The 12,149-nt window shown below is 40.4% G+C and overlaps 1 protein-coding gene across 1 annotated transcript; it reads right to left on the reverse strand.

Annotated features, from left to right (window-relative positions):
• Positions 1 to 916: 916 nt before the first annotated feature.
• sh3glb1a (SH3-domain GRB2-like endophilin B1a) lies at positions 917 to 11,921 on the reverse strand. Its single transcript, XM_079292261.1, has 9 exons — positions 11,718 to 11,921; positions 11,105 to 11,246; positions 10,500 to 10,628; positions 9,737 to 9,870; positions 8,959 to 9,051; positions 4,661 to 4,750; positions 4,215 to 4,315; positions 2,963 to 3,197; positions 917 to 2,334 (listed from the first exon to the last, which is right to left on the reverse strand). The coding sequence occupies exons 1-9, from the start codon at positions 11,778 to 11,780 to the stop codon at positions 2,227 to 2,229; spliced, it is 1,095 nt and encodes a 364-aa protein (XP_079148387.1). The 5' UTR covers positions 11,781 to 11,921; the 3' UTR covers positions 917 to 2,226.
• Positions 11,922 to 12,149: the final 228 nt, after the last annotated feature.

Raw genomic sequence — 12,149 nt, forward strand, 5'->3', positions numbered from 1 at the left:
TTTGTTTTCTGGTCCACAGCGGCTGGTACTGCAGCATGAAGATTCAATGGGAGTTGTGGAAGTCACTGGGGATCGGGCCAGGAGAGAGCCCAAGACAACTGGGTAGAGGGAATCTACTCTTCTGCTCACCAAATTCTCTTTGAATGAGTCAACATTGAGAAAATATTTTGAATCACTTTAAAATAGAGCTGCTTTTGGATGAAGCAGGACAAATCATCAGAAGAATAAGCGTTCATTCAGAGGTGTCATCCATGTCATAATAAACAGCCTTTTAATCATGGTGGGCATGACTTCAGTCAGAGTGCATGTTTATCTCCTTTCACAGGAAATGTCTCCAACCACTACTGTAGAAACCCTTTGTCGGTGTTAAAATGAAAAACTTTACCTTTTAGGCTCAACATTTTCTTTAATTAAGATCTACAGTAGATTATTGAAGGTTTGACATGTGCTTTACTGAGAACTAATGAGAAAATAGTTTTGGAAATTGACCTGTAGGAGTACTAAACATAATTAGTTTTCCTTGAAAATGGTTAATTCCAGTTTCCTCTTGGTTTTTGTTCTAGTGTTAGTATGTTAATGTTTAATCCTTTAATGACAGTTAGCACTACATCACTGGGTCTAAAATAGCAGCTTTCAAAGGTGTTCATGCATTACATGACATTAACTTTCTCTAGCTCAGTAACGTGTCTCAATCATAGGTCTCAATCTCACATCATTCTGCCAAATTACATTTCTTCAGTTGTATTTAACAGCACAAATTGCTTGCTCTGCCCTCTAGTGGTTCCACTAGGAATCAACAAAAATCAACAATCAAGACGACAGTAAATGCCACATTTTGTTCCCTCACTACTGAAAGTGTGTATGGACATAAATAAAACAAAAACTCGAAACAGACCAGTGTTATTTTCTTGTTTTAACTCATATTGTATATTTATTTTACAATTGTATGCCATCTTATCAGTTACACACAAAAACAAAAAGCAGCCATGGAATAATATACTTTCATCTCCCAGAATGCAACAAGGCTTTTTCTATTTTTCAATGTGAAGCTGAAATGCAGGTTTAAGGGAAATTGATGTTAGTAAGGTAAAAAGAAAGTGTAAATGTTTTTACTTTAAGGCTTTTTCTTCAAAGTGAACACATGTCGACAATGAACATGTCACTGTGTATTTATGTACAATACACAAGTCAATAATTTAATCAAAGACAACAGCTGTCTTCAGATAAATGAACTTCCAACAGAAACGTGGAAATGCTGGTTTCCAATTGTCAATAACTTAAATAGAAGTATTGGGGTTCAATAAATGCAGAGGAGACTGAATAGACCGTCTCAATACGGCTGGTGTAGCTGCAAACAAGGCTCATGGTTTCAGAGAGGTCGATTCACTGCGATAGGCACTTAACGATGTCTGGCATGAGAGTTTGGTAACTGCGCGGTTATCAGCAGGTAACAGTCTCTTATTCCGCCTCGCTCATCAATCAAATGTACTGGAACAATGTGTTTAAACTCGCTGTCCATGTGAATAAAGCTGACGAACAATACTTACGATAATGTTTAAAAAACAATAATAATTCTTTGGATAACCATAACAGCTACTGCACCGTAAGATTATCAATTATAGAATAAGGCTTAATAATCAGCATCACTCTCCAGTTCAAATTGAAGTGCATTTTTGTATTTAAAAAAAAAAGTGTCTGCTGTATTGTTACTTGAGAAAACTTGCAGTGAGGGAAGAGAAATACAACCCTCACATTAAAAGCATTTATGTCACCATCTGAGCTGTGTGTATATATATATATATATATATATATATATATATATATATATATATATATATATATATATATATATATATATATATATATATATATATATATATATATATATATCGTAAACAAAATTTGTATTTTTTTTTTTTTAAATGGGAGATGTTCTGGCACATATTTGCAGATTGCATGGCGTCAAGCACAAAAGCATGGAAGCATGTTATAGAAATGTACTACAGTTGCATACAAACACATCAGGGACTGGGGGTCCGGTTCCTTTCCCTTCTCTCAAATGTATTCACTCAAGCCAGTGTCTGCTGAAACTGAGACTCCTTTTCATAGAAATATAACTCATTCTAAAATGGCCAAATGGAAGGGAAAGTGAAGCCCGTCCCTGGAACACAATATAAATATGAGATCACAGCTGGTTACAGAGGCCCGGTGGTGGGGTGGGCGATCTCAGTTAAGTAACTCCAGGTAAGTGATCGGCACTTTGCCCATCTGGTTGCCACGCTCGCCCATCAGCCAGTCTGAATCCATGCCAGGGACGCTGCTGACGACGATCACCTGCAAAGACAGGGGAGGGGGTACATTCTCCGTTTCTATTAAAAACGTTACACTGGACCATGGCAACGTTTATTTGTCAAGGCACATTACTGACATAGCAGAAGCTCTCACGTCAGTAGAATTCGTTGCACTCATCCACTTTACTTACAATTTTCCGTTTGTCAAAGACACCAAATGTATGAACTGCTTGGTTACCAATCCCTGTTATTATCAAAGTCAGTTCGGCACGGGCAGACTGGAAAATGTGCCTGAATGTGAGTATTAGGGTGAATGAGGTAATGCTGGTTCATTGTTAGTCAACCGCTGGCTCGTCATGGACCGTTCGGTGCTTTTCCAGGAAAAGGGAGTGGCTGATGTTCTACTGTACAGGAACTGCTCCAGTGCAGTTTGGCTTCAGACTCCCAGACTTCCCAATTTTGTTAGTTTAATAAAGGTTGATTCTAATATTAAAATGAAACTGGAAAATAATCTACAATAAAAGACAAAAAAATGGAAACAAGTAAGAGTTGATGAATATGGAAACCTACAAAAAAAACCCCAGCTTCTTAAAATGTGTATGTTTCACTCCTTGTTGACAGTTTTTCTCCGCGGTGATGAGAGAATGGAGCAATGATTATCTCGGACTCACCTCATCAGCCAGCAGGGAAAGCTCACTGCTGCTGGCAGCATCGTAGTCGTAGAGCACTCGCGCTTTGCGGCTGCCGTTGGAGCTACGCAGCTCATTGAATCCGCCCGACGCCGTGGAGCTGCTGCGGCCCGCGGACACACTGGGCAGGGAGGCCGACACCGGGATGGTGGGCACAGAGTTGCTGGCCCCGCCCGACACCGACGACTGGTTGTTGTTGGAGAACGTTGAGGGGAAACTAGCGGGAGGAAGGGGGGGGGGGGGCGATGAACACTGGCAACTGCAGACTGCTGTGCCACCCTGCAGCAGCGCTGGGTGATTACGTGTTCTGCACTGATGCAGTAGATTATTTACCAGTCCCATTTTTAGTCTCTCTCCCCCTGTATGAATTAGATAAAGCTGACTTCTCGGTGACCTCATCGCTGATTAAGTATTCGTCACTTTCAACAGAAAAGAGAAAGGTTTATGTAACCCTACTTGAACTACTTAATCGCAAAAAAGAATGAGAAGATCATTCAACATCAATAGTTTTGTTGACAGAAAAAGTTTCTAAAAGTAAGACAATAATATAATAACTGCATTAACACTATATTAATACTATTCATTTTGAAATGAGCACTGCAGGTCCTGTTTGGAAAGTATTGAGACGAGTAATGATTAGGGTTGTAACGGTACACGTATTCGTATTGAACCGTTCGGTACAAGGCTCACGGTTCGGTACGCATGACGAACCGAATACGTTTTGGGGAAAAAAAATAAAAAAATGTAAAACCTTTATTTAACCAGGTAGTCCCATTGAGATTAAAAATCTCTTTTGCAAGATGTAAGTAACAATACAAGATGTAAGTAACAATACTACATAACATTAAGGAGCAGTTTTTGTTTTTGATGCTTATGTGTTGCTAAGAAGACACCCCAGAAGACGGGTCACTCAGGTATAGTTCCATCATTGTTCAAAGTCAAAGAATAACTTCATGATGTTAGTTGTAATGAATAAATATATTTTAAAGTTTCAAGTACATTTCTCTGGCATTTATAGTTTTCTACTGTACCGAAACATACCGAACCATGGCTCCACTGTATCGTACCGAACCGTGAATTTTGTGAACCGTTACACCCCTAGTAATGATCCTTGTATCTCAGAACAAAAGATGTCTCCTATGTGACATTACAGAAAAACTGCCCTCTAATGTAGTGCGATGCCAGTGAGCTTAGTTGAATGAAGAATGGATAAATGGTCACAGTGGTGTTTCACCTGCCCAGCTGCTTTTGGAGATCCACCATGTACTGGTAACACTGTGCGTAGTACGTAGACTGGGCCTCCACAAAGTCATTCAAGCAGCGTAGGTGATGTGCCTGGTAATGCACAAGGAGACGAATACTGAAGAGAAGAATACTGAAACTTTCACTGGTTTGTCTCAAACTTTTTTTAACTCACATTGTATAAAAAGGAGTTCAATAGATTTCTTAGCTTAATTATTGTTGTATTTAAAGTTAGATATGCATGATTCTAGAACAAACATTTTGTTATCTTTTAAATGGTAGCTCTACCCACTTCACGCACCAAAATCGGTATTCGTGGCAAAAACCAGCAGCACGACAACAACATCCCTAAATGATATCGGTTTAACGACTGAGTGATGATTACAGCAGACGCCTGAGAGAGGAGAGGGTGTGGGTGTGCCGGGCTGGGCTACGTACATGGGTGCTGCTGACGCCTTCTAGCAGCAGCCGGGTGATCTCTGCCTGCCGGTCAAACTCACTCTGGGTCATCCTCAACTCCTGCTCTGCCTGAGAACCAAGAACCAAAAGTAGACGTTTAGAGAGTAACATCACCGTTCCACTGGTGATGGAGAAATGATGATGATGATCCAAGGGAGCAAAAATCAAGTATACTGTTCTTATCATTTATGGCTGTAATCACAATGCTTTACAGAGCGAAGAACAGACATATGGCTTAAAAGTAAGAGTGAATGAACATGCATCACACTAACAAATTGGTTTGCTGATATTCTGTTTTTGAAAGGCTATATTATCTGTATTTGAGTATAAAGTTTATGTCCCGTGGTATCTAATATGGAAATAATCACAATCATTTAAGCGGAATATCAACATTTACCACACATTAGTCCATAAAAACGCATTAAACAAAATGAAAAGTCAACCACAAGAGAAGATAAAGCCAGAGTCTGTATATGTGCATATGACAGGATATGTCTTCAGCAGGTCAAGACCAGAGAGGACAGAGGCCCATCAAGGACAGACGGGGAAAAGGACAATTAAACAACTAAACATGATGTTTCTGTCCTCGTATTGAGCCAAAGGATTCCATGAGAGTCTTGTGGAACAATGGTTTGTTGAGACTCTCTAAAGTCCAATAAACATACGGTCTGGAGCTGAGACTGACGGGGACAATGGCCGTACTGTCTTGAACCCTCTACAGAGAGAACATTGACAGCGTTTGGTTCTTGTGGGACTCGTCTACAAGGATCCAAGGTTCTCCATGAGATACGACGGTACGTGTCATGGAGGAGATACAGAAAGCTCCGGGCAGCAGCTGTTCACACTGCTACCAGGGGGTTTGGTGTGTGTGTGCGCGCGTGTGTTCAATTCAAAGATAGCTCCAACATTCCACTCACCTCTGTCACTTCCTCTCCTCACATCTGCTGCTTTGCGTTGTGAAAACAGTGACACAGTAGTTAGAGCTACAGCTGCTGCACGGCCGCCGCCAACACACAACACATCCTCACACTCGGTGTGTGTTTGTGCGAGGGCGAGACGGCGGCGTGCTTTCACAAAAAACCACACTCTGTAGACGCTAAGAGGACGGTGACAATGTAGCACAGACATGTTTCTCATCCCTCGGCATTCACACAGCCAAACCACCTTGGTGTGATGGGTGTAACACCCGCCACACCAAGACTAATGGTGTGAATAAGCTGACACTGTTGATAAAACACACCTTTGTTTCTATGGATTAAAGCCACTCGAAAACGCTGCTGTTTGGAAAAGCTAAATGCTTAAAATGAGCATGTTGACAAGCCACAGGGATAACATGGCTCGGAATTCGCCAAAGGAATCACAGTAATGGATGGAAGTTGGGCTCACTGGGTCTCATCTAGATAGTTTCAAAAGCCACTCATTTACTCAAGACTGCAGCCAAATAGCTTTGCTGGGATGTTGCCCAGCGCTGTAATGTCCATCCAGGAGTCTAACATTACATCATATTGTCTCATGATTCTTGTAGTTCTATAATATCAGCAGCTTAGTTGGGAATTTGCCTCGTTTCTTTACTCACTGGCGTTCTACTCTTGATGCATGAGGGGAAATGCAAGAGATATTATCTTCCAACATTGTTATCTGGAAGACGGTCTCGCAACAAAGTCAGACCCTTCAAGTGCCAGTGTGAATCAAATGAAGGTTTCTTTTTGCAACTAGACGTGTAGATGAAAAGCTGCAGGTCAGCACGACTCTTGATTTTTCAATAGAAAACATCATGCATCATCTTTGTAGTGTTATATATTGTGACATGCATCAAGATATATAACTATGAATGCAGCAGTCGGTGAATACACCATATTAAAGCTTTATGGGACAATAAGCAAAGCTCAGCATCACTCTGTAACACCAATGGTTGCTCTTGTAAAACCATCAGCTGATCACATCATGTTATTTCTAACTTTCATTTAGTCCTGCATAATAACCTTCAGTATGTGAAGCTTTTGGAAAATATGGTGTGTCAAAGTCAGGAGGCTAATGTCATTTGAATGTGTGAATAGTAGTGATGGGCAAGTTAACGCATTCATTAATTAACGCCGACAATTATTTTATCGAGCGTTAATGCAGTTTTTTAAAATTATTATTAAGCGGACATTTTTAACACAAGAAATGGGCAGCGAGCGGTGTTTGTGTGGAGTCACTTTCTGCTGCTTTGCAGTTTTCAAGGTGTATATTTCAAATTGCATCTCTTACACACATGAAAATAAAGTTGTGAACACCAGCTGAATATCTATTATCAGAATCATTATAAATGTATTATAACTGCTACTGTGTAAAGGGAATACTGCTGTTAAAAAGCACCTTATTTGTTTAAAGCAGTGGTTCTCAACTGGGACCCACAATCACCCCTTAATGACAAGCCACTCACCCACTACCCAAATTATTTATTTTTATATATACACATACATACATACACAAGAAGTCTAGTAGTAGTAACGTATCTGTGTAGTAAACAACTGCCAAATCAAATAAAGAAAGTACCCATCAATTATATTTTAACAAATATTATTCTAATTTTTCAAATGCAACTGGATGGATTATAAATAATGCATAGAAATTCATGAATAAATGTTCTTCTCATTTCAAGTAAAATAACGGCTGGATTAAAAAATAAATTTCGTAACGAAATTCATTTTAGGAAAATTATTTTCACTGAAATGCCCTGCAGCTTTAAATTCAGTCCATTCAGGAGGAAGTGAAAAGGCCACAATATTATATTTTTCTCATCTTCTAAAAAGAGAATTTAGTGTTGGAAGAATTCACCTCTATGACTCTGGTCTCTCTGGCCAATTTTCTCTTTTCGAATTCGTCCTATGATTTGACTTTCACAACTCAATAGTCCTGCTCTGCTCTCTATATCCTCATCTCTCCCCCTTGTGTCACGGTGTGTGTACATCTCACTCAAGTCAGGAAACTCGTTAGAATACCCATATTTGATTGGATGAGCTGCATCACATGATGTGATTCACAACGCATTGGTCGTTGTTTTTCCTGCACCACTGACAAGTGCCGTAAATGCTGTAATAATTCCGCTGCATAAAATATGCCCTTCAAAATAAAATCACATTTTGTTTTTGTCAGTCAAAGGCCCGCGACCCACTGAAAACAGGTCCGCTTGAGTTGAGAATCACTGGTTTAAAGTGTTTGCAAACCAAATGTTATTGCACTTTTGTTCATACAGCAGTACTTTTAAAATAAAAGTGCGCAATACACTACTTTTGAATTCATGATTGAACTTTGTGCATAACAATGCGATTAATCGCAAAATAATCATGCGATTAAAAATTGTAATCGTTGCCTAGCACCAATATATATATATATATATATATTTGATCAACATTATTAGATATTTTCTGCTGTTTGTATAATATTAACTTTACTATGTCAGCATATTTGGCACAAACATTTCTTTAAGGCTGAATGTTCAATCTTATCTCATGCTACAAGCTGTGAACATTAATGAATTAGGCTGCAGCTTATTTAGAATTTGAAATAGGTTCACCAAGAGGTTGGAAAGACATCAGATTACAGTGAGTGAATTCAATACAGGATTCAGACTGAATAAAATGCAAAAACCCAAAACTTTAAGAGCCTAAAAAGACTTTGTTGACTCTATGCTGTTTGAAAAGTGATGCATTTGGGAGCGCATGCTGTTTGTTGCATCCCTGAAGCACAATGCTGTCTTTGAGGTCCCAAATACACGTACGGTTTCACAATTCTTTAGTGATCTCCTAGTTACGTCAGTTTGCCCCTGCCCCTTATGAATATATGGTTTATTTAGCGTTAAATGTTATACAACTTTATTTTTTTCTTTTTAAGGACACTAGTGCCCGTGAACAAATGTGAGCAGCAAAGAAAAAGAGAAACCCAGATGTCAGAAGAAAAAAGGGGAGACCATAGCAAGAAAACAACAGTCCAGAAAAAGGGAAGTCTGTGGTTCCCAGAGCTTCTCATGTGACTGTGTTGAAGTCACAAGAGACACAATGATCAGCTTCATGTTGTGTAACTCGGTGTGGCAGTCATGACTTGTGCAACTTCAGACAGAGGGGCTGTAGGATATATACGCACAGACAGATTTTCTTCCTCTCAAAGGAAATTGGCTAATGATTTTAGAGAATACAGAATTCACTAACAGTGTTCATTAATGAATATTAAAATGACCAAAAGGCATCCAGATGCATGGATGATGACGGTGTGCGTGCATGCGTGTGCGTGCTTACCGCAGCTCTAGCATCAGCCATCCTGGCTTTCTTTAGCCTGGTTTTAGCTGCATCCAAATCCAAACGTTTGACCTGCAGTAGCTTCTTCTCTTTCTGGACACAAAACACAATAAAACAGAAATCTTAGGCCTGTGCACTTTTTGCAGATGACATTGCGTGCATCTGCTGTCGTCCCATACTTTATGATAGAGGGTAGAATGAACATTAATGTTGTCTTGATTAAAAGGTCTAATGGGGACAAGTAACATCAGCATCGAACAGCTACACTGGGTCAAACACAGAAGGAAAAGCATCTGAATGTTCATTTCTTTAAGGATGCCACCATCACTCACTAAAAGGCTATTGGATGCTGTCGCTCCTCTTCTATAGCAGCTTCACGATGGTCAGCTGCAGAAAAGCTTAGACTCTGAGCTACAGGAAGTGGTGTGTTTGCGTTAACTAAAACTGAACGGCAGCTTCGTGAGGATGATAATGATGATGTAATGACCTCAACCCGACATTGCTGAGTCCTCCTAAGTACAAGTCTTTCTAATGTTTTTTAATCAACTTCCCAAAACAATTAGAAACCTTTGATAATGTATCGATAATTATCTTTTAGTCTAACTTCTTAACTAAACTGAGGATACAGGAGTTCAATATGATTTCTGATTATTAATGCTGCAAATTAGAAAGGGACCGTCATCAAGACACTCGTGCTGAGAGTCAATTCCATATAAAAGTTCAAAGTTCAGTGAAAAGTGAAAATGATTGAAGACCCGTAGCCAGCAGTCCAACTCACCAGGATGGTTTTGAAGTCTCCCTCTAAGAAGTTCCTGAAAGGTGTCAGGAAGTTGATGGCGGCACTTTGGATCAACTCCCGTTCGGCCCCGCCAATCTGCTTCTCCGTCTCACCACATTTTATCAGAGCATTTCCTGTAACGGTCAGCAGCACACAAACACACATTCACTCCCAACATAGCACTGGGCGGCATAATGTGGCACCGCAGTCTAAAAGGTAAGGCCTGAACTCGTCCGTTTAAGACACAGAGGCCTGTGGATATGCACAAAAGCAAGAAGCTGCGTCTGCCGTGACTGAGGAATGACACTTACCACGAAAAACTGTTGCAGGGGATTGAGGTGATGTTTAGCATCATAACATAAGAATGTTCTCTACAAACACAAAAAGACTCAAAGTATACACTTGACAGAATAATCTAAACCATTTTATGCAAAGTGATGTGCTTTACTGAATTTACCAGATTGTAAGTTTTACTGAAGATCATTTATCAAAAAATCTCATTGTGTAAATATGTTACGTACCCTACAATATATCAGTGTTGAGGTATTTGGTCAAAAATATCGTGGTATTTGATTTTCTCTATATCGCCCAGCCATATTTTCAATCATTCTATGCTCCATAAATTAGGAAATATTGTGGGGGAGGATTGTGTTTGTCAACCAACAACATGAATCATGTAAAAAATGAAATGAAGTTGCAATTAGCCACAGCCAAAGTTGACCAGAATACAAGTCGCAGTATGTCGCTCAGTGTTATCGCTCACCGTAGGCAGTGCCAGGACCAAATTCACCGCCCGACTCAATCATGGACTGACCCAGCAGGTCGTGGTTGTTCAGTCGCGTAGGGGCTTTTTTCTCCAGTTTCTCATACACAAACTCTTCTAGCCGGACATCTGCAGATTGCAAACAAGAGAACGTAATTAACAGAAGTCATAAGACCACAGCGAGGGAGCCAAATGTAGGCGGCTGCCTTGAGGGCAGAGAGATAAACGCATCAGTCAGCATTTCTGTGGCATGTTGTTTAGATGTACATTAGGTAAAAAAAGAAGAACAAATCCAGTTTAAAATATCACAGGACTGTAATCACCAGCTGGTCTGTGTTGTGTGCTGTGTTGTTGTGCCACAGCGTCATGGTGTGAACGGAGGAGGATACACAGCTGAGTTTACAGACACCCTACCTACTGATGTATGCCAAACACCACCTCAGAGACATTAAGCATGGCTTTTATGTGACCCTTGTAAACATGGAAATCCAGGCATCTTCTGGTTCAACGAGCTCCGCTTGAGTGTAGCTGCTATCATTTATCAAAACATATAAACTAGTTTATCAGTCTAGTCAAGTTCACCCCAGAGTCAACAGTGGTCTTACTTGGGTTGGGCTGCAGTAAGACTTCCGTCTGCTTCATAATCCTTTCTGTCCATAGCTTGGTGTTCTCAGCTCTGACCAACAGGTTCTCCAGATGAGCATCCAGCTCTGTCTTTTCAGCCTGGCCAAGTTTCTCTTCTGTAAACTGGAAAAAAGAAAATATCCGGTTACAGTGTCCACATAACCTTCCGCATGTGGGCGTCATGCGAGGCATGTTTGTAGGAAGGTGCCAACATGCGTTAGAAAGTTGGACGGAGTAACCAAAGAAATAAGCGTTAACGGTATCTGCTTAGCTAACGCTAAATGTTGATGGCTCTAGCTAACGTTAATGGTTTCTGCGGCCTGCTTTGATGGTTATGTTGGAATACGGTAGTGTTAGCTATAATAGAGACTGAGATGTCGCGGGTACTATTTAAACAACAGTCATGTAACCGCAGACAACTTTTAAGGATATAACATTGTCTCTCAGATGACAGCAGGCTACTTAGCAATACAATAACAGCCACAGGAGAATTAAGCTAGCTGCTTAGCATGAGAGCTAACGCTACCTGACTAATTAGACAAGCAGCTGACGTTGGTTAGCAACAACTTCCACAAACTAGACGGTCAAACTTACTTGTACCGCACGGCTTAGGAAAGTACCGGCGTCTGCGGCTAACCGCTTTACATTAAAATCCATGGCACCGCGGGGGTAATAAGCACTTCAAACAGCTAGCTTGTCTCACAGTCAAACTGCCATCCCTATACGCTGTAGCAACTTTTTTTTGTCGGAGTTCCACCCAGCTGTTAGTCCTGACAAAGATAATGTACGGACGAGATACTTCACGTCTACACCCGTATCTGACAGCTGAGAGAAAAGCTCGCGCTTGCGCATATCGTCACACGACAAAAAGGGAAAGGTGACAGCAGAAAATGATGTCAATACATTGAAACAACTCAATATTTAGTCAGTAATACGTGTTGCTGTTGTTTTTGGTCGACTGCCCCGCAAATACCCGCAATACCCTGGGCTTGTAAGAAACAACTTTTATCTGCGTAATATTTTCAT

The sequence above is a fragment of the Melanostigma gelatinosum genome, assembly GCF_949748355.1.
Source record: "Melanostigma gelatinosum genome assembly, chromosome: 20".
NCBI classification, from domain to species: domain Eukaryota; kingdom Metazoa; phylum Chordata; class Actinopteri; order Perciformes; family Zoarcidae; genus Melanostigma; species Melanostigma gelatinosum.

Excerpts from the sequence above, each read along its gene's own strand:
- sh3glb1a (XM_079292261.1), bottom strand. The coding sequence starts at position 11,780 with ATGGATTTTAATGTAAAGCGGTTAGCCGCAGACGCCGGTACTTTCCTA. Across the intron at positions 9,052-9,736 it reads GAGACTTCAAAACCATCCTG|AAAGAGAAGAAGCTACTGCA; the intron begins GTGAGTTGGACT and ends TTTTGTGTCCAG. Across the intron at positions 3,198-4,214 it reads CTCCAAAAGCAGCTGGGCAG|TTTCCCCTCAACGTTCTCCA; the intron begins GTGAAACACCAC and ends TCCTCCCGCTAG.